At 39.9% G+C, this 27,754-nt stretch overlaps 1 protein-coding gene across 1 annotated transcript in view; it reads right to left on the reverse strand.

Moving 5' to 3' along the window:
• Positions 1-8,346: 8,346 nt before the first annotated feature.
• GLY2 (Metallo-hydrolase/oxidoreductase superfamily protein) overlaps positions 8,347-27,754 on the reverse strand; it is a 45,508-nt gene continuing 26,100 nt past the window's right edge. The window contains exons 4-7 of the mRNA XM_077383146.1: positions 18,947-19,025; positions 18,317-18,430; positions 10,030-10,206; positions 8,347-8,671 (exon numbers count right to left, since the gene is read on the reverse strand). Of these exons, the coding sequence (XP_077239261.1) occupies positions 8,597-8,671; positions 10,030-10,206; positions 18,317-18,430; positions 18,947-19,025 (445 nt within the window). The 3' untranslated portion in view covers positions 8,347-8,596. The remainder of the gene's footprint in view (positions 8,672-10,029; positions 10,207-18,316; positions 18,431-18,946; positions 19,026-27,754) is intronic.

Below are 27,754 nucleotides of genomic sequence, written 5' to 3' on the forward strand. Positions count from 1 at the left end.
AGCATACTATTGTATAAAGGAAAAGAGAAAAGTTAACAAGATGGTTTGAAGTAGATCAGAAAACCTAATCTCTCATCTACAGTTTGCCGACGACACGCTATTATTCAGCTCCCATGATCCTCTTAAGGCATTGAACCTCAAAGCCATTCTCCGGTGTTATAAATAATCACAGGCCAATGATCAAACTCTCATTAATCCAAGTTATATGGCATCAACTTGGAAGCAGAAACCACCCTAGGATTGGCAAGGATCTTAGGATGCTCAATAGTTTCATTGCCTTCTACCTATCTCGGTCTACCGTTGGGTGCAGGAAGACCTAGAAAAGAAAGTTGGGAACACATCACGGAGAGAGTAGAACAGAAATTTGGTCTTAAGAGGATGCAGGATTACTCTAATAAAAGCAGTTCTAGCTAGTATCCCAATCTACCAGCTGTCCATGGTCAACTGCCCAGTAAGTATTGTTAATAGATAAACTAATTAAGGCAGGAAGCCTATTTAAGAGGCTAGCTAAAGCAGTTCTAGCTAGTATCCCAATCTACCAGCTGTCCTTGGTAGATTTGGAAAATAATTTGTTATGCTGTTTAAGAGGTATTTAAGAATTTTATAATATGCATATAAGAGTTGGGTCAGGTTTCGGGTTTCGTTTTTTTCTCTTAAAACCCGACCTGGCCTGAGATAGGGTCAGGTTTTCCAACCCGAAACCCGGCCCAACCCAAAACCCATGATATCTAAACCCGACCCAATCGGGTAAAACCCACCCAAGTTGCAGCCCAACTCTAAGATATCAGGTGCTATCTCATATAGAGTCAAAAGAGATACCAAGTCTGAAGCATAGTCACAAATATATACGATATTTACAAAAAAACTGTAATATTTTACAATTTTTTTGATAAAGCGACAAAATTCTGATTTTTTCCAAAGATTCTAAAAAATGCTAAGATACTTCATATTTTATTTTTATCGTGAAAATATCATAAAAAAATATCGATAATTTTTAAAAATTAAGTAATCACCATACTCTATAAATGCCATCTCATATGACTTCCACAGGTGTTGTTCCGCGACAAGCGTTGGCCTAATAACCGACTGTGATCCCTTAGGTTGGATTCTGATCACTATTAGCATTGGATTCTACGATCCGAAGTCGCACTATATCCACCACTTTTTTTGCCAATTTGTTGGCGCTTTTGATAGCTGATCTCTCAACATGCTGAATTTGAGGAACAACAATCCAGATAAGGTCCCTAATTTCAGAGGTAAGTGTGGCTAATTTTCATGGACCTTTCACCTTGTTATACGCCTAAATAAGCATATTGGTTGAATCCCTTTCGATTATTTGGGGACCCAGACGAGCATTCACATATCACTTGAGGCTCCATAATAATACCACATGAGTCACGGATGATTCCTCTGATGACTGCAGGCACTAGCTTTCCTTTTGAGCTCCTATCGAAGTTCAATTTTAGCCATTCAGTTGGTGGGGGTTGTCATTTTGGTGCAATGGTTTTCCATACTTCTTGCCCATTTATCAATAGTTTGCCATTCTCTTAAAATTTCAGTCACTTTTTTTTTTTTTGGTGGGTAATATATCAATCACTTGATAGCTTGCGCCTGGATTTTGCTTTCCACCCCAAGCGATTAAATCAATTTTCACATCTATTAGTATTCTTCCTAAACTCTTCCCTAATTCAGCTCTGTTTGGTTGCCGGGTTTTTTTTTGTCCCTGGGATTTATGTGGGAGAAAAAAAATCCCAAGAGATTGGAGGAAAAAAAAAGTCCTAGAAGTATCCCAGTAAAATAGAAATCCCATGTTTGATTGACCGGACTATGGTGGGGAAAAAAAAAACTTTGTTTGGTTGCTTGAACTGTTGGGAAGAACAAAATTCTTCTCAAGCTTATTTTTGGTTCCTGGGATTATTTTGGGATGGGATGAAAAGGCAATCATTACAAAAGTGGGATTAAAAAATTCACCACACAAGCAATCATTACAAGAGTTGGATTAAAAAAATTATAGTGCTAAAAGGCAACCAAACATGGGATGGGATCAAAATTTTACTAAAACTTCCCAGGATAAAGATTTTACTGGCAACCAAACGGAGCCACATGTCCGAAACTGTCAATGATGGCCTGCCATATTCGGTGTGAGAACGGACAATACACCAGTATGTAGTCCAGTGTCTCATCCTCATCCTACTTTCTGTAGAATATAAACCCGCTTACAAGATGGGATTTTCTTTTTCTAAGCAGGTCAATGGTGTCAACTTTTCTGTTCACCGTCGTCCAAGCATAAGTAATGATTCTTGGAGGAGCCAGGGATTTCCAAATCTTTGCAGGGCGGGAAGATCTTCTGTTGATAGTGTTAAACCTGTAAAAATGGAACAAACAAAAATCGAGCCTCGAGGATCAGGGGCATACTCTCTCGTCAGGCAGGTTGAAAGAACAATAAAAAGCATGCAAGGTTTTTTTCTAAAAGAGAGGAGAAACTTGTGATCTCCTCATCTTTAAGGTTGCGGCAACGCCTAATGTCCCAAGAAACCCTTCCATCCTCCCTCCTAACCAAGGTTTCAAATTTCGGTTTCTGAATGCGTTTCGTTCCTAACCGAAACTGAAATTTCAGCCGGAATTTCGAAATTTCGGATGAAATCTAACAAAATCAAATAAAATTTCGAATGATATTACCAAATCGGCTGAAATTTCGGGAAAATATTAAATAAAGAATAAAATCCAGATTATTTTTGGAGATTTTCCTTAAATTTCAAACCGAAATTTCAGGGAAAATGAAATTTCAAAATTTCGGAACGTTTCGATTTTACCCAATTTCGGTTTCGGGGTTGACCAAAACCTGAAATTTTGGGTTTCAGTCAAAATTTAAAACCATGCTCCTAACTAGGTAATTACAAACTCTTGACTCTATTGGTCACTAAGATGTAAAGGCTCGGAAAGCGTGGCATACACTCAACTCACTTATCCATGGATCTACCCAAAACCTTGTACCCTCTCCCCTCTCCAAGGTTTTAAATTTCGGCCAAAATCTGAAATTTCGGATTTCAGTTTGGACCGGATTTCGGGTTTGATTTCGGCCGAAATGACCGAAATTTTAAAAAAAAGATTTGATTTCGATACTGAAACCGAATTTTCAATCCATGCCCCTCCCCACTCTATATCTACCAAGGGATTCATATAAATATCTAGATGCGGAAATCCACTTCCATGCTCCCGAACCTTTGTCTATAACAAGGTTCCTACTCTCCCGATCCCCCCGCCTCATTCCCGCTCATATTTATCCCCAATGATCTATTGGCATAAAGCACTCTACTCTTCCCCATATCTCCACCCCCACAGTGCCTTGCAAATGTTGCAAGTTCCCAAGCCACCTTGGGATTTAATTCATCACTCTTCCATTTGGTGAAATCTTTGAGTCTTCTATTTAATTCCCCTCCCTTCCATAAGAAATCTCTTTGTAATTTCTCTATCCTCTTAGCCACATTTGCTGGAATCTTGTACAATGACATGAATACACCAACAAATCCAGCACCGCTTTCACGTGTAATCAGGGGCATAGCTACACGTAGCATAAGGGGGGCAACTGCCCCTGTTGAGTTGGGTCAAACTTCTTAATAGGCCAACTCAATTGGGCCCGGCCTTATGTATAACTTGCCCCCCTTATGTATAAATCCTGGCTCCGCCATTGCGTGTAATCCTTCCTCCGAATGATATGTATTTCTTCTTTCAGTTAGCAAGTTTTCTTTCAACTACCAAATTCTAAAAAAATGGAAGAGGGTCGGGTGGAGAAGAACAATGACATGGCTCCGTTCAGTGGCATCACTTCGGGTGGAAAGGAAAAGGAAATGCCCTCATTTTCCATAGGTAAGAGAAAAAACCGATGTTTTGTTGTATAATTTCAGAGAACCCAACATCCTGCATGGAATCCATTATTGCCAATGTGGCAATGCAATTTCCACACCTCAAAATCCGTCTACAACTAAGGAAATGCTCAAAATCCATCGGAAATCTGACTTTATCGGGCACCAAAAAAAGGGCAAAAAACGAAGTCTTGTTGTCGTCTACCTCCTCTGCCCTATACCTAAAACTAGAACTGGCTTTTGTCTCCCTCCACCCTCCAAAACCCGATCAGCTGTTGGGAGAGAAGTGACAGAAGATGTGAAATCGTTGTCGGCTTCCTCCTCTACCCTAACCTAAAACCGGATGTTATTCGAGTTCGTAACGGATTTAATCTTCTTAGAGGGAAGATCAGCCTCTTGATCCACTTGAAAGGAAGGATCAGTCCTGCTTTGTGCACAGGACACTTTCTCATACAAGTTTTCTTCATTAATTTATACAAGTTTTCTTCATTACTTTAAAAAAGGAAGCGTACATATTATTTATAGAAAACCCCTAATCTAGATAACCCTATAGAAAACCCCTAATCTAGATAACCCTATGATAGTCCTACCCAAATCAAACAACTAAGAAAGCAATCTCTACACACAACAAAATAAAAACTTATTTATTTTACTCCAAGTGGGACCCATAAAGCACGTAACACCGGAACTGGCTTTGGTTTTCCTCCACCCTCCAAAACCCGATCAGCACTTGGGAGAGAGGTGGCAGAAGATGTAAGTCTCCCTCCCTCGAAAAACTAAGGTCGAATCTTGGGAGCAGGTGAGATGAACACCTTGGCCGCCATTACTTGCACAAGATTTTCTCCACATCAACAATGAGAAGAGATTAGGGTTTTTCTCTTTTGAAAAGGAAAGTGTTCTGCTAAAGAAAAGAAGAGGAGAGGGGGGGGGGGGTTCGCTCGGAAGGTTGACAATCATGACCTCTCGGCCATAGTTAGCAAAACTCCGTTTTAAAGTGCGTTTGTTTGAAAAAAAAAAAGGGATAATTACATATACACCCCCTCTAGTTTCTGACACATCCACTTCAACCCCTATAGTTTAAAAAGTGACAAAGACATCCCCTCTAGTTTTGTTTTGTTTAAGGTTTGCCTCCTCAGCTGAAGGTTCGTCCATCGATTGAAGGGTTAGGATGATCCGATGGAGCTGATTTTTTGGGCACACCCTATCTATGTCAGGGCCCATCAAATGAACGCTTTCGATCATCCAAATAATGTAGGCCCATAGCCGAATCCAAACACTACTAAAAAATATCCAAATAATGTGGGCCCACATTGTTTGGATGATCCAAAGCGGTCATTTGATGGGTCCTGACATAGATAGGGTGTGCCCAAAAAATCAGCTCCATCGGATCATCCTAACCCTTCAATCTATGGACGAACCATCAGCTGAGGGGGCCTACCTTAAACAAATTGAAACTACATGGGTGTATTTGTCCTGTTTTAAACTATAGGGGTGGAAGTGGATGTGTCAGAAACTGGAGGGGGTGTAAATGTAATTTTCCCCAAAAAAAAAAAAACTCGTTTTATGTTTTATTGGTCTGCCGTTTAATACTCGTTTAAAACTTTCACAATACACAAAAACTCTGTTTTTATTAGTCAAACGTTTTAAACATGTTTAAAATGCGTTTTAAACACGTTTTTACCATATTTTGTAAATGACAAAATTTTAAACTCATTTTCCTGTGTTTCCATTTTTTTTACTACGAACCGATACCGTTTTAAACTTGAATTTTTGCCATCTCGTTTTTTTGCCGAATCACGTTTTGCCAACTATGCTCTCGGCTACGGGGAACAAATCCTCACATTCTCTCTTTTCTCAACAGCAAAACACCCTTTTTTGTATTTTTTTCATTTTACTTTTCTTTTCCTTTCCTTTCCTTTTCTTTTCTTTTCTTTTTTTGCCACATCATTTTAGAGGGATTCCGTGCCAAAGAGATGCTTACCCCAGCAGTAAACCTAGATAGGTCAAAGGTGAAGGACTTAATCCATTCAATCTGGCCAATTATCAACCATAAACCACACGAGACGCTCGGCTAACGAATCGGCAGATGAATTGGCTAAGCAGGGTGTCACTGGATTCGATGAGCATTATACTTCTGGGGAATGTTATGGGGGCAGGGGATGGGTAGTGTTTATTGTTGGTTTTGTATCCGTCAGTTGTAATGGTCGCAGGGTGATTGGCCTGAGCTCCGGCTGGGGACATCTTGTCCCCTGATCGGTTTTTTTCATTAATAAAAGTCATATTAAAAAAAAAAGAAAAGATAGATCAATGGTAATTCTTCTTTTCCACAACCCAGGATAGATGCAAAATCTTCCACCTCTTTAGAATGCATATTAATTCTAACCAATGAGAGGCCCGAAGTCATTTGGAATCATCTAAATACCCTCTTGAGATTACGCACGTTCTCCGCCTTTTCTTCCATAAAGATTAAAGAGTCATCTGCAAACTATAGGTGAGTGGTCGGAGAAGAATTGTTACTTGGTTTCAGCCTCTTAATGAAACCTCTTTTAGAGCTCTTGATATCATGAGGCCCAGGACTTCCACTACCAAAGATGAATAGGCATGGTGAGAGAAGATCTTCTTGCCCTGAACTCTAGAGCTTTCAAAGAAACCTACAGGTGTTTTCGTTGACAAGGATTGAGAAGATAGATCTAGCAATACAAGCTTTAATCTAAGTTCTCCATTTTGTCCCACTTCCCCTGCACAAAGACATGGAAAGTCCAATCCACATGGCCATAGGCCTTTTCCAAACTGATTTTGCTGACTATCCCTCTCTCCCCGCGTCTTTTAGAAGAGTATGACTTTAGCCTCCTAGTTAGAATCTTGACCACTATTTTGTAGATGCTTTGGAAGTTGGTGGACCTGAAATATTTTAATTCATAAGCTCTTTAAGAATTAAAGCTACATATGTAGTGTTGGATACCTTGCATAATCTTCCTCTCTTATAGAATTTTTATGACATTATTTATTGTCCAAAACTCATTCTTAAATTTTAGGAAAAATTGTAAATGAGGGACACCAAAATACGATAAGAATTGCCAACGGGGACACTCTTTTGAAAAATTATAAATTGGGTCGAAAACGGAATTTGCCGGAAAAACGGACCAAAATTCCCCTAGGGATTATCAAGTCTAAAAAGCGGTTATCAAATGGTTAACATGTCTAAATATGATTTAACAACTCTAACCTAAACAGATTTATCAGATCTAGCCCGGGGAAGGCGGGGATATCAAGTTCTCAACAGGGTTATTGAATCTCACAAGGGGTTATCAAGTCTAAACAAGGGTTATCAAGTCTTTATGAACTTGATAATCGCTGTTTACGTACTTGATAACCCCTTTTTGGACTTGATAACCCGTTTTCGACCCCCTTTTATAACTTTTCAAAAGAGTGTCCCTGTTAGCAATTCTCGTATTTTGGCGTCACCCATTGGCAATTTTTCCTAAATTTTATATTTTTATAGATTTTACCTATTTTATTTACCAATACTTTTTCCTCCTATAAACCTGAAAATAACAAATAAATAAATAAATATCCCCAAATAGATCTCAAAAGAAGTTCATGATACAGATATTTATGACTAATGGTCTAGAGAGGAAAAACGCTTTCTTCGAGGCTCAATAGATAAGACCCCAGGGGTTGTTAATTTGCTGTTGGAGAATCACATGAAAGTGACCTAACCTGGGCTGCCGGGTTGCCTGTGATGGCCCTTCAGATCAGCAGTCCCGTGCGTAGGCATAATCATTTTCGTTCATCAAGAATAGGGTTGCCACTGATGTACTATTAATCCCTTTTTTTCCAACTATCCAAGCATATAAAATTACATATCTGCCTATCTGTAAGCCAATTTTCTATGCAATAGCCACCTTGAAACCAACCTATCCTGAAGGCTTCTTCAAAGTTATTCACTTCTAAATAACATTTGGGTCTCAACCATAAGACTCCAAAGCACACATCTCAGGGCCCAATTCTTAAAACATTTTCTCCCAATATAGCCGTATAAAGACAACCACAGATCAATCCATCTACCTCTTCAAACCAAAACCACCACAAGGTGGTAGAAATATCATTCCACACAAAGACTAAATTATTTAAGCAAAGCTAGCTCTGGCCTTGGACAGTGGGTGAAATCCAAGAAGCTAAAGAAATTAACCATCTCAATTGCCAGAATCTATGCAAGCAAATCATGAAAAGAAGATGGCCAAAAGGAGCAGAACTTCTGCAAAACCTATGCCCGAGTACAAGCTCCAAAATAACGATTCAAGAGCTACATTACACCTGAACAGTGACTAAGCATGGCAGATTTGCCCCTAGTCTGCACCCTCGTTGATTGGGAGCACCGTCAAAGTACAGGGTCCATTTTTCTTTCTAGAGGCTGTTTATTACCAAAAGTGACGAGAAGGGAATGGTTGTGGCTACAAAACATAGAAATAGAGATACCGAAGGTCAAAAGTTTTTTTTCCTGTATTAGTGAAAGAGAAACTAAAATCATACCAATCATTTGAGACTAGTTAGATTGCATAGCAGAAAGCTCTTATAAGTATGTGATATGCAACAACTGACACCAGGTTTTCGGACATTTGTACATGAGTTTATCTCAAGAGGCCAGTATCTGAAACATGTTATATGAACCCACTGAAGACTTTCTCACCGTATAGAACACAGGACGAGTGGACATGACAAACCATGTTTCATTAACCTCTCCAGTTGTCTTTCAGTTTCCTTAGTTCCCGGAGGGCTTCGACGGGAGAATTACAACCAACTCTTGCCTGCAAAATGAAGAAATGTTTATTCGCTAAATTATCATGACAAAAACTGAAATCCTCAAACAGAAAAACTAGTTCGCTTTGTACTCCAACCAAGATATTCTAGAGTATTCTAGAATTAAATAAATGTCTATAAGCTTAAGGAATCAAAATGGTAGAAGAGATTAAAATTTGTTACTCCACAAAGAACAGGAAAACCCAACCCCATATGCTTGGTGACGATTCTTGATGCATAGCAGTTGGGGGAGAAATTAAACCGGTAATGGGGAAAGGTAATCATCGCACAATTGACTCAAAATAATCGAAGATAGAGATAAGTTACCTAAGGAAGGAGTGGATAGGGAGGGGATGAGGATCATAGCCACTGGTCACTAAAGACTGCAGAAATCTGGGGTTAGGAATGGGGAAGAACTGATGAGGCGTAGGCTGCTTTATTTCAACAGCATCTTTGTTTTGTGATGATTGTTGTGGTTGCTAGCTGTTGGGGGATACCTTGTTCCCCGGGCTGCTTTGTTTTTCAGTGGGGAATGCAACAAAATCATAACCTTTAAAAAAAGGGTAGTGATTTGGTAAAACTATTACCCATCGGGTCCTGGTATGTGATGCACCAATTGGATAGACAAATGGTCCTCCAAACTGACAGTTACTAAACAAGAGAAGACATTTGTTTCTGGTTTGCACCATATATTGGTAGGCCACCAATTGGACAATCAGACAATGTAATTATTGTACCACAGCCAATCTAAAACGGAGTGTTCGAAATCATCAAATTTCCTGCAGCATGTCCGGTGAGACAGTTTGTATATCCTGGTGGGACACAACGTCGTCTTCTTCAGTAAAAGAGCAGCCAGAACTCCAGAAGATTTCTTCTCTTGTGGTATGGTCCTTTCCTGCTTTATTGAAAACTGAACTGAATACATTACTCCAGAAGCGTCATCTATTTCATGCAATGCTCTTACTTCAGCAATCATTTGTATAATTCTCTTGGTGCTTTGTGAATAAGTTAGGTTCACAATCCTATTTTTAAGATGTTATCCTTGATGAGGCCAACGACATGACAGACCTGCAAGCTAAGAGTAAACCACCCTTTTTAGTTTTTTCTCCGCCTTTATTTAATGCTCTCTCTTTTTTGATTGATTTATGTTTTGGTTCTTATAAGTAAATAAAGACTTCCCAAAAGTGCTTCAACATGCTGAAAAAAATGCAATGCAATGTGTGGACAAATCGTTTTGCAGAAGAGGAATCGGGTACTTTTGGTCATTGTTGAAAACCAAGGGACTGCAACCATTCCTAAAAGCTTAGGGTTCATACTATTCGTTAACCACCATAAGGCGGGATCCATGACTCAGGAAGCATGTTACCTGCAGCTCCGGTAGATCAACACGCATAAAAGGATTGGTTTCCCACTCTTCTTCGATGGTCGAAGGAATGGTTGGCAAGTTCTTCTGTCGCTGATTCTGAGCCCATGAGAGCTTCTGCTTTATCTTTTCATTCTCTGGTTCCACTGTCAGTGCAAAGCGTAGGTTCTTTTCTGTGTACTGAGAGAGAAGAAGTTTACATGTTACCTTTCGAATGGCAACCAGACAAAACATGCTTCAAAGTACATACAGTATAGAAAAAACATAAAGTTCCTAACAAACCAATGAGGGAGATCGTTGCAATATTGTGCATGACAAGAACACGTCATTTTAGTTTGTCACGTGGGTGAAGCATAGCAGGAGCATGTACTTTAGACCATCAATTTAATAATCCTTATTATCTGATACCGTTTACATATTTTTGAAGAATTTATATTAAGTTACATAACATTGAGGAACTTATATTTATTAGAGTGCCTTTTTGTACTTTTTTTCTAAAGCAATAACAGATACTTTATTGCAGATTTCAGCATAATTAATGACGTCAATAGATTTACAACAGAAATTACAACCATAAAGCAAGAAAAAAAAAAGCTTAAGAGACGAGCTGTCCCAAGTACAGTCCCTACAACTGATACCCTTACGTAGTACAATTTGTGGAAGAAATGAATTGCGGATTACCAACTCTTCCCTGTACACACTATCCTTCGCAAGATTATCTGCCATATCATTCGCCGATCTAGGTTTAAGTTGTAGTAACGGATTAATTTTCATGCACAGCTCCAGAATCTCCGCAATGTTAATAACTACGGCCCCTTTGAATTTTGGTTGCCCATACAATCGTGTTTGTTGAATCTCCTTCAATTATGATTGTCCACTTAAAGATGAGATAAATTATCTTTAAGCCACAAAGTAGAGCCCTTGCTTCTGCTTTGTTGGAGTCACAAACACTAGCTGGCCTAGAATACATAGGCACATTCACATTTGAGTCCCGGAAATCCCCCACCCTACGAGCTTGACCTGGTCTGCCCTTGGAGCTACCATCAAAAAAATGAGCTTGATCCACCCACTATGAGACGTCGACCGCTTGGGAGATGCTCCGACTTTTTGTCCTTTCTCCCAAATGATAGTTTTTCAATTTATAAGCATTTATTTAGGAATAAGACGGTGTTCTTTTGCTATTATGAGCACAAAGGATGAGCTCAACTTCGATATCCGTTATCTTTTTTTTGAATGGACATTCTTTTTTATTGCAACATCCATTATCATTTTTCCCAACGTAATATTCCTTTCCTTGAAAAATCGATTGTTCCTCTCCTTCCAAATTTGCAAAACCTCAATAAAACTTTGTAGTACTTCCAAACAAACTACGCTCCAACTAAGAATAGTCACCTGGATTGACGATAGAAGAATCTATGAAATCCCAAAGTATTAATAATGGCACAGAGGTATCAAGACAATGAGCAATAGACCATTAGATGATCTAAATTTCCCTCAGCTTTTTTTAACAAAGGATACACCTACTATCTCCGCCCCAATTAAGAATAGGCTCCTTGGCACATAAAAGGTGCCAAGAGAATGAGCAACGGAACCATTCAGAGAGAGAGAGAGAGAGAGAGAGAGAGAGAGAGCAACAGACCATTAGATGATCTAAATTTTCCTCCGCTTCTTTACAAAGAATTCACCTGCTGTAAATTTGAAAGTGTCTTCTTTTAAGCCTATTACAATCCTCCGCTTCTTTACAAAGGATACATGGTGTTACTTTAAATTCGACAGTGTCTTCTTTTAAGCCTATTACACAGGCCATTAGATGATCTAAATTTTCCTCCGCTTCTTTACAAAGGATACACCTGCTGTAAATTTGAAAGTGTCTTCTTTTAAGCCTAGTACAATCCTCCGCTTCTTTACAAAGGATACATGGTGTTACTATAAATTCGACAGTGTCGTTTTTTAAGCCTATTACACATGTTGATTTTTTTTACGCCACCATCCAAGAGAAAGCTACCACTCTTGATGGGGCAATAGCTTTCCAATGTCTAGTAAGAGGAGATTTTCTCCCTTTTGATTCCAACAAGGAAAAAACTCCACTGAAGTCTGGTATCCAAATACTTGAATCAGGGTCATGACTAGAACAGTAGAAATTGCTAATCAAATTGAGAAGCAAAGAGAGGTTATCAATACCCTATCTTTTTTTTTGTTTTGAATGGATAATTTCCGTATCTTTAATGTCCCTCCTAAGTCTAATATCCCAAATGAGAAGAGGGACACAAAGTACACCTGTATATTAGCCAAAACTACTTTTTTAGGGCAATTCTTCCGCCAAAAGAGAGGTAATTTTTCCCAAAAGGCTAAATTTCTTTCCATTCTTTCAATAACCAGATGCCAAACAAAAGGCGCTGGAATACAAAACCCTAGGGGAAGTCCAAAGTAGGTGATTGGCAGCGCTTCTTTCCTACAACCCGTGACGTTTGCTAAAGAATCAACTTCCTCTTGTTGCATATTGATGCCCGCCAACAAGCAGTTTCCAAAATTAATTTCCAAGTCAGGGACCACTGAACCATCTAAATGTGCTTTTTAGATTATTGACTTCTAATTCCTCCTAGTTCAAGAAGATAAGAAGGTCTTCCTTGTTCCAGAAGATAAGAAGGTCATCCGCAAACTGGAGATAAGAAATTTTTTTAGGAGTATTCCTATAAAGCCTCTATCCCCCAATCTTGAATTTAGTAGATTAATGGTTTCTACAGCCATTATAAATAAATATGTTGATAATGAATCTACTTAACGAATGCCTCTAATGCTACTAAAAAAATCCACGGGTGACCCATTTTGACATACAAGCATTCACCCATTTTCTCTCTCAAAAACCCATTTTAGCTTTGAATAAATCAAAAAACTCACATTGCACATGATCATAAGCTTTTCCATATCAATTTTACAAATAATTTTTGCTCTTCCCTCTTTCTTGAATCAAGACATGCGTTCGCAATAAGAATATCAGGAATTTGTTTACTTTTTCAAATGCTCCGTATCGAGAGACTAGTTCTTACCCTCACTTTTATTCTTCTAGCTAAGACAATATCCAAAACTTTGTACATGCTATGCACTAAGATAATGGGGCGAGAATCTTTAAGCTCGGTTGCTCCTTCCTTTTTAGATACATATTAAGGTGGTGAAAGTAGTATTCCTTCTCAGAAAGGTGGTGAAACTAGTATTGTTTTCATTCTCCAATCTACATCTTACTTAGTCTTTAGAAGGTGTATATGTGCCTAAGGGCACTTTAGTCCCTGTACTCCTCTTTTATATAAATACATAAGTGAGGGGGAGCACACCCTAACTCACTCTTTTCTCTCAATGTCCTCTATTCTCTCTCATCCTCTCCTCTCCTCTCCTTCCACATGGCATCAGAGCCCTAGGGTTGTGGCACCCTAGGAACCTCCATTGGAAACCCCTCTCACTCTCTCCTTCCTCCTCCTCCTTCCTCCCTTCTTTTTCTTTCCTCTTGCTTCCTCGCTGCCCCGGCATCTTCCCCACTCCCGCCACCCACTTCCGGCATCCACCCACACCTTTCCTGCCCTTGCCACCCACTTCCAACATCCCCCCCCCAAAAAAAAAAAACTCCCGCCACCCCTTCCGACATCCCCCCATTCCTGCCACCTCTTTCAGCATCCCCCCTTCCCACTCCTGCCACCCCTTCCGGAGCCCACCACACCCTCATCACCCCTTCCCGACGACCCCCCACCCCTCTCACCTCCTCCCTCCACATCCGGCAACCCCACCTGACCCTCTCACCCTTTCCACCCCATTCCTTCTTAAAACCTCTCTCTCTCTCTCTCTCTCTCTCTCTCTCTCTCTCTCTCTCTCTCTCTCTCTCTCTCTCTCTCTCTCTCTCTCTCTTCTTTGAACCCTAGTTCATACCCTTCTAACCTTCTTCGTCATGACATAAATCCTATTTTTTTCTAATTTGTTCCTCTCACGGCTCCGATCCTCTTGATGGTACCCTCTTGATAGCACTATTATGTCTCTTTTTGCTACGCGGTCTTCGGGGCAGTGGTTTTCTCTTTGGGCTCGCCTAGTGGCTTTTTTTTTCTTACTATTTGCCTCGTCGTTGTTGTGGTTGAGAGTATTCTTCTCACCTTGTCTCCATGGCTCCTCCCGTTATTGAGGATCCCTCTCTGAGTCCGACTCCTGAGGTCCGTGACACTCGACCACCTTTGGCTCCTTCATCTACCCATTCTCCATCGGTGGAGGGTTCATTCCCAACGATGACTACAATTAAACTAGACGGGTCCAATTACCTGAATTGGAAGATGGCCGAGGAGACCTACCTCCTCGCTCGGCGTAAGGTCAACTTCATTCGTCAAGATCCTCCCTCCTCCACTGATCTCACTTATGAGAGATGGGAGCAGGATGATACTCTCATTCACCCCCTTCTGTGGCCTCATATTCCGGGCACCATGATGTGCCTTCTGATGTCCAAGCAAGTCTGGACCACACAGCTATCCTCTATTTAGGGTTGACAACCTTGCTAACATTTGTGCCATCTATTCATAGTGGATGCACCTCCACATGGCGACACGTCTCTCTCTCTCTCTCTCTCTCTCTCTCTCTCTCTCTCTCTCTCTCCATATTATAGACAGTTTTGTCTCCCTCTGTCAGCAGCTCGACGTTTTTATGCCCCTTACGTCTAATTTGGCTGCTGGCGCCCAACAACGGGATCGGCTTCGAGTTGTTCACTTCCTCAAGGTTCACTTCCTCGAGGGATTGGGCCCTGACTTTCTTGTAAGCCCAAGGGTACATCCCACCAATGTTTTGATGATCAACAAACCCAAATTGATGGTAGTTGGCTAATGGCTTCTCTAGTGTTGTGGTTTAGACAGGATACATCTATATCAACACTTGAAGCGAGAAGATCAAGGGCTCATCTTGGCGAAAGTCAAGACTTAGTAGTCCTCATACAACTCTTAAAGTCTATCAAAGAATCAAGGGAACCACAAGCGCAAGGACAAGATTGAAGACTATTTCAAGACAAGAAATGGCTCATGTAAGCGCCCAAGAAGATTGAAGTTCGAGATGACTCAAGGTCCTTATGTTTTTAGAATGCATTAGAGTCCTCTTGACATTTAGTATTTGCATGATTTAGTGTTTTCAAAACTCCTTGAAAATCATTTTGATAAACTCCAAAATGTTTTTGAAAAATCAAGTCTAAAGCCCAAAGACCATGGCCCAAAGCCCTATAAACAAAACTTTAAAAATCAAGATTTCAAAGCAGGGCCAGTCTACCGGGGTCTCCCGGGCGACCGCGGGATGATTGCTGGAATCCCAGCATTCACCCAACAAAGGCGGGCCGGTCGACCGAGGCCTACCCGGTCGACCGCGGATAGGCTTCTGGAAATCCAAAAGTCATTCAGGAAGGTCTTGGCAGGCGACCGCGGATTCCCCGGTCGACCGCGCAATGTTTTTGAGCTAAATTTTTTATCAAACAGAAAGCCCTTGACGGGCGACCGCCATACCCCGGTCGACCGCCCCCGTCTGGAAATATAGCCGTTGGGGCTTGCGCGGCTCACTTTTCTTTGACCCGTTTATTACTGTTTTGCCCCCAAACGGTCTTAAACTTACTAGGGCTATATATACCTCATAAAAGACCTTCTAAATAACCTTTTGAAACATCATTTATGAAACCCTAGAGCTTTCAACCTTCAAAATCAAAAGGATTCTTCTTCAACCTCTTGAGCATAACTTGTGCATTTACTTCTTATCAAGAGGATCTCCAAGGATCATTTAGTTTCAATCATTAGGAGAGTTATTGAGCTTTGAGAGTTGTATTTGCCTTTAAGAGGCCTGAGAGTTTTTTTTTCTTTTCTTTATCATTATTGTATTGCAAAGAGGAGTTGTATCCTTCAAGGCGGTGTGCAACGAAGGAGAACGTCCTTGGAGGCGGATTGTACAATAAGGGTTTGTCCCCTTTGGAGGTGATGTTGTTTGTAACGCTTGGAGAGACGGCGTATTGAAGTCTCACAATAGTGGAGAAAATCCCAAGGAACGACCAAGTACATGGGTAGTGGAGTAGGTCAAGTTGTGACCGAACCACTATACATCGTTGTGTAGTCTCCTTACTCTCCCTCTCTGTAAAGAGTAAAGACCCATAACCCTAGCTTTTGTAAAATCATGTGAAACTACTAAAATAGCCTTAACCCTAAACATTTTCAAATTTACATTTTTTGGGTATTTTAGTCTTTACACGAGTAATTCGGTTTTTCGGGTAACCAAAATTTTAAATGGTCTTACACCGAAACCGAAACCGAAAACCAAATTTCCTATGTTCTTACAACTGGAACCGAACTGATTGAGGGAAAAACCGAACCGATTGAGGGAAAAACAGAACCGATAGCCGAAATAAATTTCGGTTCGGTTCGGTTCGGTTCTTCGGTTAACCCCGAATAATGCACAACCCTAGATGTGCCAACAAGTCAATAGGATAAGGATTGTCTGTCTGGAAAATCGGCAAAGATTTACAAGGACAAGATCGTGCCACATGTAGGGACGATCCGGAGAACACGGCGAGATCAGCACGAAGAGACATGGGAAGGTTAACCATAATGAAAAGTAAAGAAGCTTCTGATTAGGAGCTCGCCACATGTGCAAAGGGGAGTGGGTAGCGCCACACATCGCACAAGACAATCACCCAAGTCGGTACATGGAGAAATAGAGAACAAGGCAATGGTACAAGAGACGTGCAAGAAGACATTCTGAAAGACGTTAAGACTCCCCAGAAGTAATAAATACCCAAACCTTTGATTTGTTTGAGGCCCTCGCAAAACACATCAGATTTACCTATCTTTTCTTTTTACTTGTATATCTCAACAACCCTGGGACATAGTTTAGCATAGTGTCACAGACTCACAGTCTAGACGCAGTGTAGCTTCCATCGCTGTGCAGGATATCCAGGTATCTTATGCACCTTTTATCATTAAAGGAATAGACTTTTCACTCCCTTTGTTAAAACAATTGTTCTTACGACCATACTCGAGAGGAGGTCCATAGGAGGGGATCCCAGACCTCCGGACCTCCGTACCTCCGTAATCGCTTGATTTGGACAAGTGACCAAACCATCAGCCGATGAACCTTGGCTCTGAGCAATCATATGGTTGGTTTGTCGAAATTTGCCGAACTCGTTGATCCGCGATTAGTTCTGGCACACCTGAGCACATACACCGTCTGCCAAGGTGACCCATAAAGACTTGCCTGAGGCCTTGGGTGCTACAGGAGATCCGCACCGCAAGGAATCAATGAAGTATGAGGTGCAATCAGCCCCTGCTACTTGTATCGCTTGGCAACCTCAGGCGTAGTTTAGCATAGCATAGCGTAGCTGTAGTTTAACTTCCATCGGCGTGCAGGATATCCGGCTATCTTGAGCGCCCTTTATCATTAATGCAATAAGCTTTTTTGCATTCTCTCTTTCCTCGTGGTCATTTCATTCGCCTTGTGGACACGTGCTTCAGTCACCAATCGAACACCACCGTCGTGACATGCTTATGCACTCCGTTTGTTAAAATGGTTGTTCAAACGACCGTACAGTAGAGGGGGGCATAGGAGTGGAATCTAAACCTCCGTAATCACCTAATTTAGACAAAGTGACCAAACCAGCAGCCAACGAGCCTCAGCTGTGAGCGATATTTTAATTCAAACGAAATCTCAAAAATTTCATATGAAATCCCGAAATTTTGGGTGAAATCTTGTAATTTTTTTAATCCAAGTGGATTTTGTTTTAGCGGCGGGCGAAATTGAAATATTTTGGTCATTTTGTTTCATATCAGCCAAGATTAAAAACAATGTATTTAATACCTTGCGTACTCTAATTCACACCCATTATATGTCTCTCTTAGCCTAGATGATGCTTAATTACTCTTAACATGAATAATGCTTAGTGTAACAGGACAATAAATACAAGATTGGTGTTGCCTTGTGGGGTTTTTGGAGAATATTGTTGAGTGATGAAAGTAAAATTCAATCAAGAAATGTAAAAACGTTTTCAAGAATAAGGAAATAGGACTTTTCTTGAATTCCAAAAAAAAGGATCTACCCACCCACTTAAATCACCCAATTCAACTTGTTCATAATTTCAACCAAGCAGTTGAGTTTTTAAGCTATGTCACAAAACTAGAAGATATTATTCTTAAACAAATCCCAAGAAAATGCATCACAGATAACAATAATATATTGTTATTGCCATTAAATGTAGCTTTAAAGGAAAAATAAGTTCTCCATAAAGAAATTCAATATATGATGTTACCTCATGGCCACAGTAAACTCTAGTGGGCTTTGGCAATGATCCCAGTGTCACACATAGCGACTGGTACATTTGCTCAGCCGTGCCTTCGAAAAATTTCCCACAACCAGCAACAAACTTACAAAAAAAAGAAAGGAAAAAATTATTATCATTGTTAAAGTATAAAAGATAAATAACGCCTTTCTCCAACAGCTTAAGCTTTTGGAGAAGTTGGTAAGTTAACATGGTATCAGCGCCAAAGGTCTCGAGTTCAAACCAGCTTAAGCTTTTGGAGAAGTTGGTAAGTTAACATGGTATCAGAGCCAAAGGTCTCGAGTTCAAACCTCCCGGATAGCAAAAATCCACATGCGATGGTCGGCCCAAAGTGGGACCACGTGCCACAACGTTTTCCAAGTGGGCCACACGTGCGGGGGAGTGTTAAAGTATAATGCCTTTCTCCAACAGCTTAAGCTTTTGGAGAAGTTGGTAAGTTAACAATCATGATCAACCATCTACAAGCGTTGTAGAAAATTTGTGGAGTATGCTTCACAATCAACAATAGATTTAAATATTGAATGAAACTCCATGCAAACAAAAAATCATTATATAGATGGCTTCATCGTAAAGAATACCATGAAAACCTTCGCTACTTACCAATGTATCTCCGGTAAACACGGTCGGATCCTCTCCAGCTTTGCTTGTCACGTAGTAGCTTATATGGCCTTTGGTGTGGCTAATAACAGCATGTCAAAGGAAAACAAAATTCAAAATTAATCATTTCTCAAGATGACCCATCTAGTTCATAAAGAAGGTAAAAACTATAAACCACACATATTACTTCCATATAACATCCTTAATCATGGATCGCAAATCATGGGAGTGATAGACAGAAAATTTATTAATAAGTAAATACCTATAGGAAAAATAATTCCATAATATAAAACTATTAATATAATAAGAAAATATTTTTTTCCTTCTCTACGAGGTTTTTCAGCTCAAAAGGGTCATGGTAAAATTTCAATAATAAATACTCATGAAAAAAGACACAAAACCTTCCATTCAAACATGACGAGAGTGAGATAACAATCAGTATTATAAAGAGGAAAAGAGCAACATCACAGATGTGAGTAGAAATGCGGCCAAAGCAAATCCTAATCGACTCGGCGACAGCGTCACGCGGCAGAGTAATCGGTTAATGCGGTAGAGTGCTTGGTTGACGCGGTTGAATACTCGAAAAGTTAAAGGAGTTTTGATCGACTTTGTAGCGCAAAATGCAGACTCAGACAAGAACTCGGCCATGGTAAAAAGGAGTCGACCTGTGGGAGCCAAGGACGACGCTGGGGAGGTTTGAAATTATGCATCACACTGCTCTAGTATAACAGAATCACTCCATAAAATTGTAGCATCATATCACAACCAAATCTTGAGCATCACACCCAAAACAAGAAAACTGTCATTCATTATTCAAAAAATTCAAATACATATTAAGAACAATATATATCCCTCAAAACCCTACTCTACAATTTATTTAATCCTACCCCTTCATCCAAACTTCTTAAAAACACCTAAACCTGACTCAAATGACACCTCAAGAATGCCAAAATACTAGTACATTTTACATCGATAAGCCCCAAGGAAAAAACTACTTAAAGCAACTAAGTAAAGCTTTTATCATGCCGAAACCACAATAAAACACACATAAGAGAATCTTATGACTTACATATATCCTTTCCCAATCAAAGCACATGCATTTTATAGGGCCCACATATAAGTCACTCATATTATTAAATGGCCTTTGCTTCTTCTCCCATTCTCTTTCTTTCTATGAACTTTTTGTCAGAGGGTGGTGCTTGGCAAGATTAAGTATCTTGATGAAGGTTTTCGATAAGCAAAGGAAGAATCGGAATTGAGAAATCATCATTACATTCATTGCAAGGTGGCAAAAAGATTGCAGGCATCAATGGTAAAATTCCTTCAAGGCTGCAATGCAAAGCACCTTGTTGATAAGAGTCTCATTGTCTGTATCACGATGTTATTCACGATTTCTTCGGAGATTTGGAAATATATGAATAGAAGAGAATTGGGGGACAAATGGAAATTCAACATTGAAATTCACTAGGAACATGATTTGTTATAAATTGGGATTTTAGTCCAGAAGTTTTGTGTCTCTCCATTTAAGATTACTATAGATGTTAAATACCATCATAAGTAGTCATCCAGTGACAAATAAAGAGCGCTAGATGGTTCCCCACAGCCCCAATATTACCAAACTCAATTTTGATGGCAGCTCAATTGGGAACCCAGGCCAAGAGGGAGTGAGCATTTAGAAGAAATAACGAGGAAATTATAAAGGTTTTCTCAAGGGACATAGGAACGAAAGAAGACAACAGTGGTGGAATCATACGCTCTCCAAATAAGCCTTTGCATCTCCCTTCAACAGCTGGGACAAGATTTTTGGTCGAAGGAGATATGTCTAATGTGATTAAATGGGTTTCCAACTGTATGTAGTCCAGGTCTGTGGAGGCTTGCTCATACAATTAATGGAATAAATGATAATTTTATTTTATTTTTGAAAAAGAAAGGAATAAATGATAGTAAAAGGACAAATTTTATTTTGCTTCTATCCCAGCTGAAATCTTCTGTTTTTCTATTTCATTGATTCAAAAAAAAGAACACAACTACCGTACAAACCTATATAAACCCAATTTAAGATTTTTTTTTTTTGAATGGAACCTAATTTAAGACATAGAATAACCCAATTTAAGATTATTCTATGGCTTAAAATATATCTTTCCCTAATCAATTCACGAGAAATTATAGTGTGTTAAGGCCTTACAATAATAAGGCCCTTTTACGGTGGAGCTACCACCCTTGATATTTGATCAAGCAGCAGCTTCTCAAAAAGTGAGCTGCTGTTGGATCAAATATCAAGGGTGGAACCTCTACTGTATTGTTGTAAGCCCTTATGATTGTCATTTTAAATTCCATTGATAATCTTAAAATGTGGACTATCGGATCGTTAGATCATAAGTTCGAGGGTTGAGATCATCAATCCACCTTAGATCGACCCTTGATCTTGAATCTAAAACACTTATATTCCTTGATTATCTTAGATCCAACGAGCTAAAAATCAAGGGCTACTAGTTAAAATAACTTAAAACACATAATGATTTGAAAATACTAAAATTTTCCTTGAAAAATAAATTTCAAGGAAAACAAACAACTAAAAAGGTAGAAAATGAGTCTCATGTGAGAGACCCACCTCATGTCTTTCACCTCCCACACTCCCACCATACCCCTTCACCTTCCTATTTCTTTTCTTTATGAAGGAGCACAAGAGAGAGAGAGAGAGAGTAGTGGCCATTGATTTGATCATTTGGAGGAGGCTCAACTTTGGTGGTCTACTTTTGTTCATCTCTTTTCTTAAGTGGATAAGGTATTGTTTTTCTTTCAACATCACGGACAAATCTGACAACTAATTTTCTCAAATTCCATCTTGGGCCATGCGACATTGAATCGCCCCACTATGACTGCAAAATGAGTTCCATACTTTTTATGGTTACGATGACTACTACTGTCCCTATAGAGATTTTGAGGATGCGTGTCTACAGTGGATCAAGTCTCTTGATGCATACCATAGTTACAATGGTTATGATCGTCAAATAACCATTCGTTGAGTCAAGGATACAATATAAAGCGACTCCAGATTGAAATGGAGATTCTTCGTGCTAGAGCGCAGTAACTTGGGGAAGCCACCAGTCAGTCTATGGGAAGAGGTTCCTTATGAATTTATGAGGATTTATGCATATCAGTATCAGCAGGTGTTATTACATGAGCGAGCAGCGTATAAACAAAGATTGACGCATGAAGAAGCCGCTCGTCGTGAACGAGAAGTCGAAATTGAAGCATCAAACAGATATCTAGAGCATCGCATGCGTGAGTGGGATTTGCATGGTCACTTATCTATGTCTTCTCCCCTATAACCTGTTGATAATGTTAGTTCTCAAGTAGGGGAGACGGACGTTGCTAATACTATTGAGGACCCACACGATGATCCAGATACCATTGATTGTGAGAGCATTATATAGGTTGAGCCTGAGCTTATGTCAGATACATTGTCCGAGATGGCAGAAATAGAGCTCGAGAGTCCAGTGACTGATTATGCATTGCCGGATCCTGGAGAGCCCAAGCAGTCCACTGAGGACGGATGATTGTGGAGGTTGAGACAAAGGATTTCAGTGCACATGACTATCATAAGTAGATTTGTCAATCTGACATCACTGAGCCACATAAGATATCCATGGATGAGCTTATTGGTAATGACCTTTTGGAGAATGGTCATAGATTGGAACCACCTAGAGTAATCGTGCCTATCCAAGAGGAGTATGTGCATTTTCCCCGCTTCTTTGATTCTCAAGAGAGGTTCGCATTTTTATGGTTATGCATGGATGATTTCTTCTATGTCGCTATGCCCGTGTTCCATTCCACATTTATAGATATCACGAGCGTTATGTTATACGGCATTCAGGAGTTCGAAGGATTGCGCCTCCTACTGCTTCAGTGGATTGTCTACGCATTTGATTCAGGTAGACTAGAACTCGAGGGGGAGTTCTTTTTAAGAGGAGAATAGTGCGGATTGTAGGCCAAATAAGTGGCATATTTGCCCATAGGACTTTTAGGGATTAATTTCTATGGTATTTAGTTTTCAGAATTTATATTTCTGTGTTTTTAGTTTTTAGGTCTTTTATTTTCCATGTTGTATAGAATTAGGGATTTATTTATTTTCCATTAAATTTTATTTCCATTGCCTATATATAGGCCTCATGTACTAGGGATTTTCAGTTTTGATGATTAGTTGAAGTGAATACAGATGCCCCCCTCTAGAGATTTCTCCTCTTCTCCCTTAATTTCTATTTTCCTTCTCCCTCAATTGCTAATACTAATGAGGACCCGCACGATGATCCAGATACCATTGATTGTGAGAGCATTATATAGGTTGAGCCTGAGCTTATGTCAGATACAGTGCCCAAGATGGCAGATATAGAGCTCGAGAGTCCAGTGACTGATGATGCATTGCCGGATCCTGGAGAGCCCAAGCAGTCCACTGAGGACGAATGATTGTGGAGGTTGAGACAAAGGATTTCAGTGCACATGACTATCATAAGTAGATTTGTCAATCTGACATCACTGAGCCACATAAGATATCCATGGATGAGCTTATTGGTAATGACCTTTTGGAGAATGGTCATAGATTGGTACCACCTAGAGTAATCGTGCCTCTCCAAGAGGAGTATGTGCATTTTCCCCGCTTCTTTGATTCTCAAGAGAGGTTCGCATTTTTATGGTTATGCATGGATGATTTCTTCTATGTCGCTATGCCCGCGTTCCATTCCACATTTACAGATATCACGAGCGTTATGTTATACGGCATTCGGGAGTTCGAAGGATTGCGCCTCCTACTGCTTCAGTGGATTGTCTACGCATTTGATTCAGGTAGACTAGAACTCGAGGGGGAGTTCTTTTTAAGAGGAGGAGAATAGTGCGGATTGTAGGCCAAATAAGTGGCATATTTGCCCATAGGACTTTTAGGGATTAATTTCCATGGTATTTAGTTTTCAAAATTTATATTTTTGTGTTTTTAGTTTTTAGGTCTTTTATTTTCCATGTATAGAATTAGGGATTTATTTATTTTCCATTAAATTTTATTTCCATTGCCTATATAGGCCTCATGTACTAGGGATTTTCAATTTTGATGATTAGTTGAAGTGAATATAGATGCTCCCCTCTACAGATTTCTCCTCTTCTCCCTTAATTTCTATTTTCCTTCTCCTTCCTCCTCCCTAAGAAGCATTCTTATCAAACATCGACCCCAATCGGCCAGAATAACCATGAGCAGCGACAATATTATAAGTTTCTTCCTCTTGACTGAATCTGTAACCGCCTATATATAGGCCTAATGTACTAGGGATTTTTAGTTTTGATGATTAATTGAAGTGAATACAGATTCTCTCCTCTACAGATTTCTCATCTCTTCTCCCCTAATTTCTATTCTTCTTCTCCTTCCTCCCCCTTTTTCCTCTATTCTTCTTCTTCTTCTCTTCTTCTCCTATTCTTTTTCTTTTGTCCTCTTTCTTCTATTTCTCTTCCCTGGCCTACGCCACTTTGTTTAGAGGCGCAATGAATCAGTAGATCATTTAATGTTGCATTGTAAGGTTGCAAGGGAAGTGTGGAGCGGAGTTTTAGGGAGATTTAGTACATCTTGGGTGTTCCCTCATCAACTTATTGATCTTTTGGATTGTTGGCACTGGCAGTTAATTCCTTGGGGGAAATATGTAGGATCTTGTGTAATGTTACTTTCCTTGCAACGTTATGGGTTATTTGGAAGAAGAGAAATGCAAGAACCTTCAAGGGGCAAGTGAAGAGGTTTACTTTCTTACTCAGTTACTCTTAAGGTATTCGCTTTAACAATTGCTTGGGTTAGCTTAACAATTGCTTGGGTTAGAGCTTCGTCAAGCTTCAGGTTCGTGTCTACCTTCGAGTTGTGGCATGGGTGGAGGAAAATCCCCTATAGTTCGCGCAAGTTTGGGAACCGCCGGGTCAAGGGTATCTAAAATTAAATTTTGATGGGTCTAGCCTTGGAAACCCGGGTCCAGCTGGAATAGGGGGAGTTCTTAGAGACAATTCGGGTAGAGTGGTGTGGGCTTTTGCAGGTCCTTTGGGAATAGTTGATTCTTCTGAGGTGGAGGTTAGAACGGCTTTCCATGGTGTTAAATTTTTGGAGGGCAAAGACTTTAATAAGTTGGTGGTGGTGGGTGATTCTAGTAATCTTATTTGATGGTTATGTGGCTCTAGAAACTATCCTTGGCGCTTTGCTCAATACTTCGAGGAAATTCAGGACATAGTTAGCTCTTCATCTATTAGTTTTCATCTTGTTAGAAGATCGGCAAACAGTGAAGCGGGCGGGTTAGCTAGGAGGGGGGTCAAGTTGGAAATCAGTCTAATCGTCTCAACAATCCAAATGCTTGTTTCAAGTGCGGTCAAGTTGGCCATCGTTTCAAAGATTGTCCAAAGAGGCAAGTAGCGGCCTTCAGTGATGAAGAAAATGATGAGGATCTTGTTGATGATTCAAATCAGCCCATATATGATGAAGAAGATGACATACAACATGAAGAAATCGAACCCGAAGAAGGAGAAAGCTTGGTGATCCAAAGAGCACTTGCTACACCAAAGGTTGAATCCGATGATGATTGGCTCTGTTCCAATATTTTCAAGACTCGACGCAATTCTGACGACAAGGTTTGCACAATTGTGATCAATGGTGGAAGTTGTGAGAACATCGTATCTCATGAAATGATATACAAACGCAAGTTCCAAACCGAGCCTCATCTAAGCCCATCGGATTGCGTGGTTCAAAGAGAGTAGCTTCTTTCTTTTCAAGAACGAATTTGATCAAGAGACAAAGGACAGTGGTACATCTGATGCTCTACTTGTTATTGAAGCTAATGAGGAGCATGATGAACTTCAACGGCAATTTCATGAATTCATCACCAAAGAAATTGGATCCGATTGCATATTAGGTGAACCGATAGATGTTGAAGTAATCGGTGAATGGAAAAATATTACATCGATTTTTTCATCCAATTACATCGATCTATTTTTATTCGATCCTACATTGAAGTTCACAGTGGATATTTACGTATTGAAATATGTTCAAAATCTAGACAAATTATCACTTCTTCATGGAGATTATGAAGTGGAGTTTGATCTTCAGAAGTTTCAATTGATGAACATTCTTCGATACTTCAAAACTCGAGGGCGGGTTTGCTTGAACCAAGAAAGTTTCGCAAATTTCAAGATCTTGTGGATGGCCATTTTCGAGTGCTTAAGAAGATTGGGGATAATGCATACAAGATCGAGCTCCTTCCAAATATCAATACTCATCCAACTTTCAATGTTAAAGAGTTGACAACTTATCATGGAGAGATTGATGAGAACTCGTGGACGAGTTCTTTCTTACCCGGAGAAAATGATGCAATACCAACATGGCAGCCAAGTCATGCCAGGTGGCTTTGGTGGAGTTCCAAGGTGATTCCCGCATTAAAGCTTCTGACCGATTTTCAACTAAGTTTTTGGGATATTAAATGGAAGAATCATGGAAAATGGTAAACTACAAAGTTGTAGGTCTCTTTGAGATCTTTCCAACACGTATTTGTGCTCGAAAATTGGCCAAGTGGTTAGAAAGTTCTGGCAGTTTTAGTGGGTTGTGTCTATGGGTTCCCAAAACAGTCAAAGTTTGTGAGTTCCAAAGCAAATAATGGTATGTAAGTCCCTAAGTTAGCTAGTGGAGAAGGTAGAACGAATTTTTTTTGGGCTTCTTTTATTTAAAGGGTTAGAATCCATCTTATGAGGGGATTTTGGATTTAGATTAACTTATGTAATTGACGTTATATCAATTGGATTGAGCTTTGCTCCCATTTTCTTCTCCTTCTCTTGGATGTGTTCTTGTGTTCTTATTTCTCTACTTCTACCCTTTTAAGCACCCGCATCAGGTCAGTTGGAGGCTCTCGAGCAATACGATTTCCTTCCTCCTTGATATATTTTTGTATTTGGCCGGATTTGTCTCAGGGATTCTCAATTTGCATCTTTGGTAACTGACCATCTCGGTCCTCATTATTTAATGATTATTTGACCATTCAAAAAAAAGGAAAGGATCAATTAAGGTTGATCATGGAAAAGTGGAAGCCTACCCAATATGGAGTTACAAACCCAAGTTTTCAAGGGATGTATAAAAAAAATTAAGCGGCCCGAGCCCATGCTTGTTTGATTACAAGGTAAAATTAGGTCAGAATAGCCTATCAATTACTTGTTCCCTACTAATTTTAGATGAAAGCTCGACACCAGTGTTAAAAACTGAAACTGTGACAAGAAGCCAAGGTAAAACCTAGCCCACTCGGGTGGGTCACTAACTGGCATGTAATCCAAGTACAGACAGCTTATGAAGTCTTCTTGATAATAGAGATGAGGTGATGTTGGCTTACATTAAATCAATGGTGAATATCAACTAGAACGCATTTGGGGCTCTTCTTCTTTCCTTTTTTTTCTTTTTGGTGGGGAAGGTTGAATTTTGAACCCCTAAGTTCAACGTAACACACATGATGGAATCACCACTTGTACAAATGTTCAAGTTAAACACAATTTAGGTTCATGCTCTTCTTAAGGAATTAAGGTGATCATTACTAGTAGTGGGTCTGCATGTGAATATTGCACATTGCATGGTGGCACGATGCAATGTGGACAAGGATCTTTCTCTGTTGGCACTTGGCAAAGGTCATTGGGTAGCGCCCTCCCCAAGACATTATTTCAGCCTTCTGTTAGGCTTTGGTTTACCTACTATATGCCTTAGGGCCACTGCCATTGAGAGGATGGAGAAGAATTTAGCCAGGTGGTAGAGATGTTTCTTAT

The sequence above is a fragment of the Tasmannia lanceolata genome, unplaced genomic scaffold (assembly GCF_043159265.1).
Source record: "Tasmannia lanceolata isolate RefF3 unplaced genomic scaffold, GAP_Taslan_0.1 ptg000006l, whole genome shotgun sequence".
NCBI classification, from domain to species: Eukaryota; Viridiplantae; Streptophyta; class Magnoliopsida; order Canellales; family Winteraceae; genus Tasmannia; species Tasmannia lanceolata.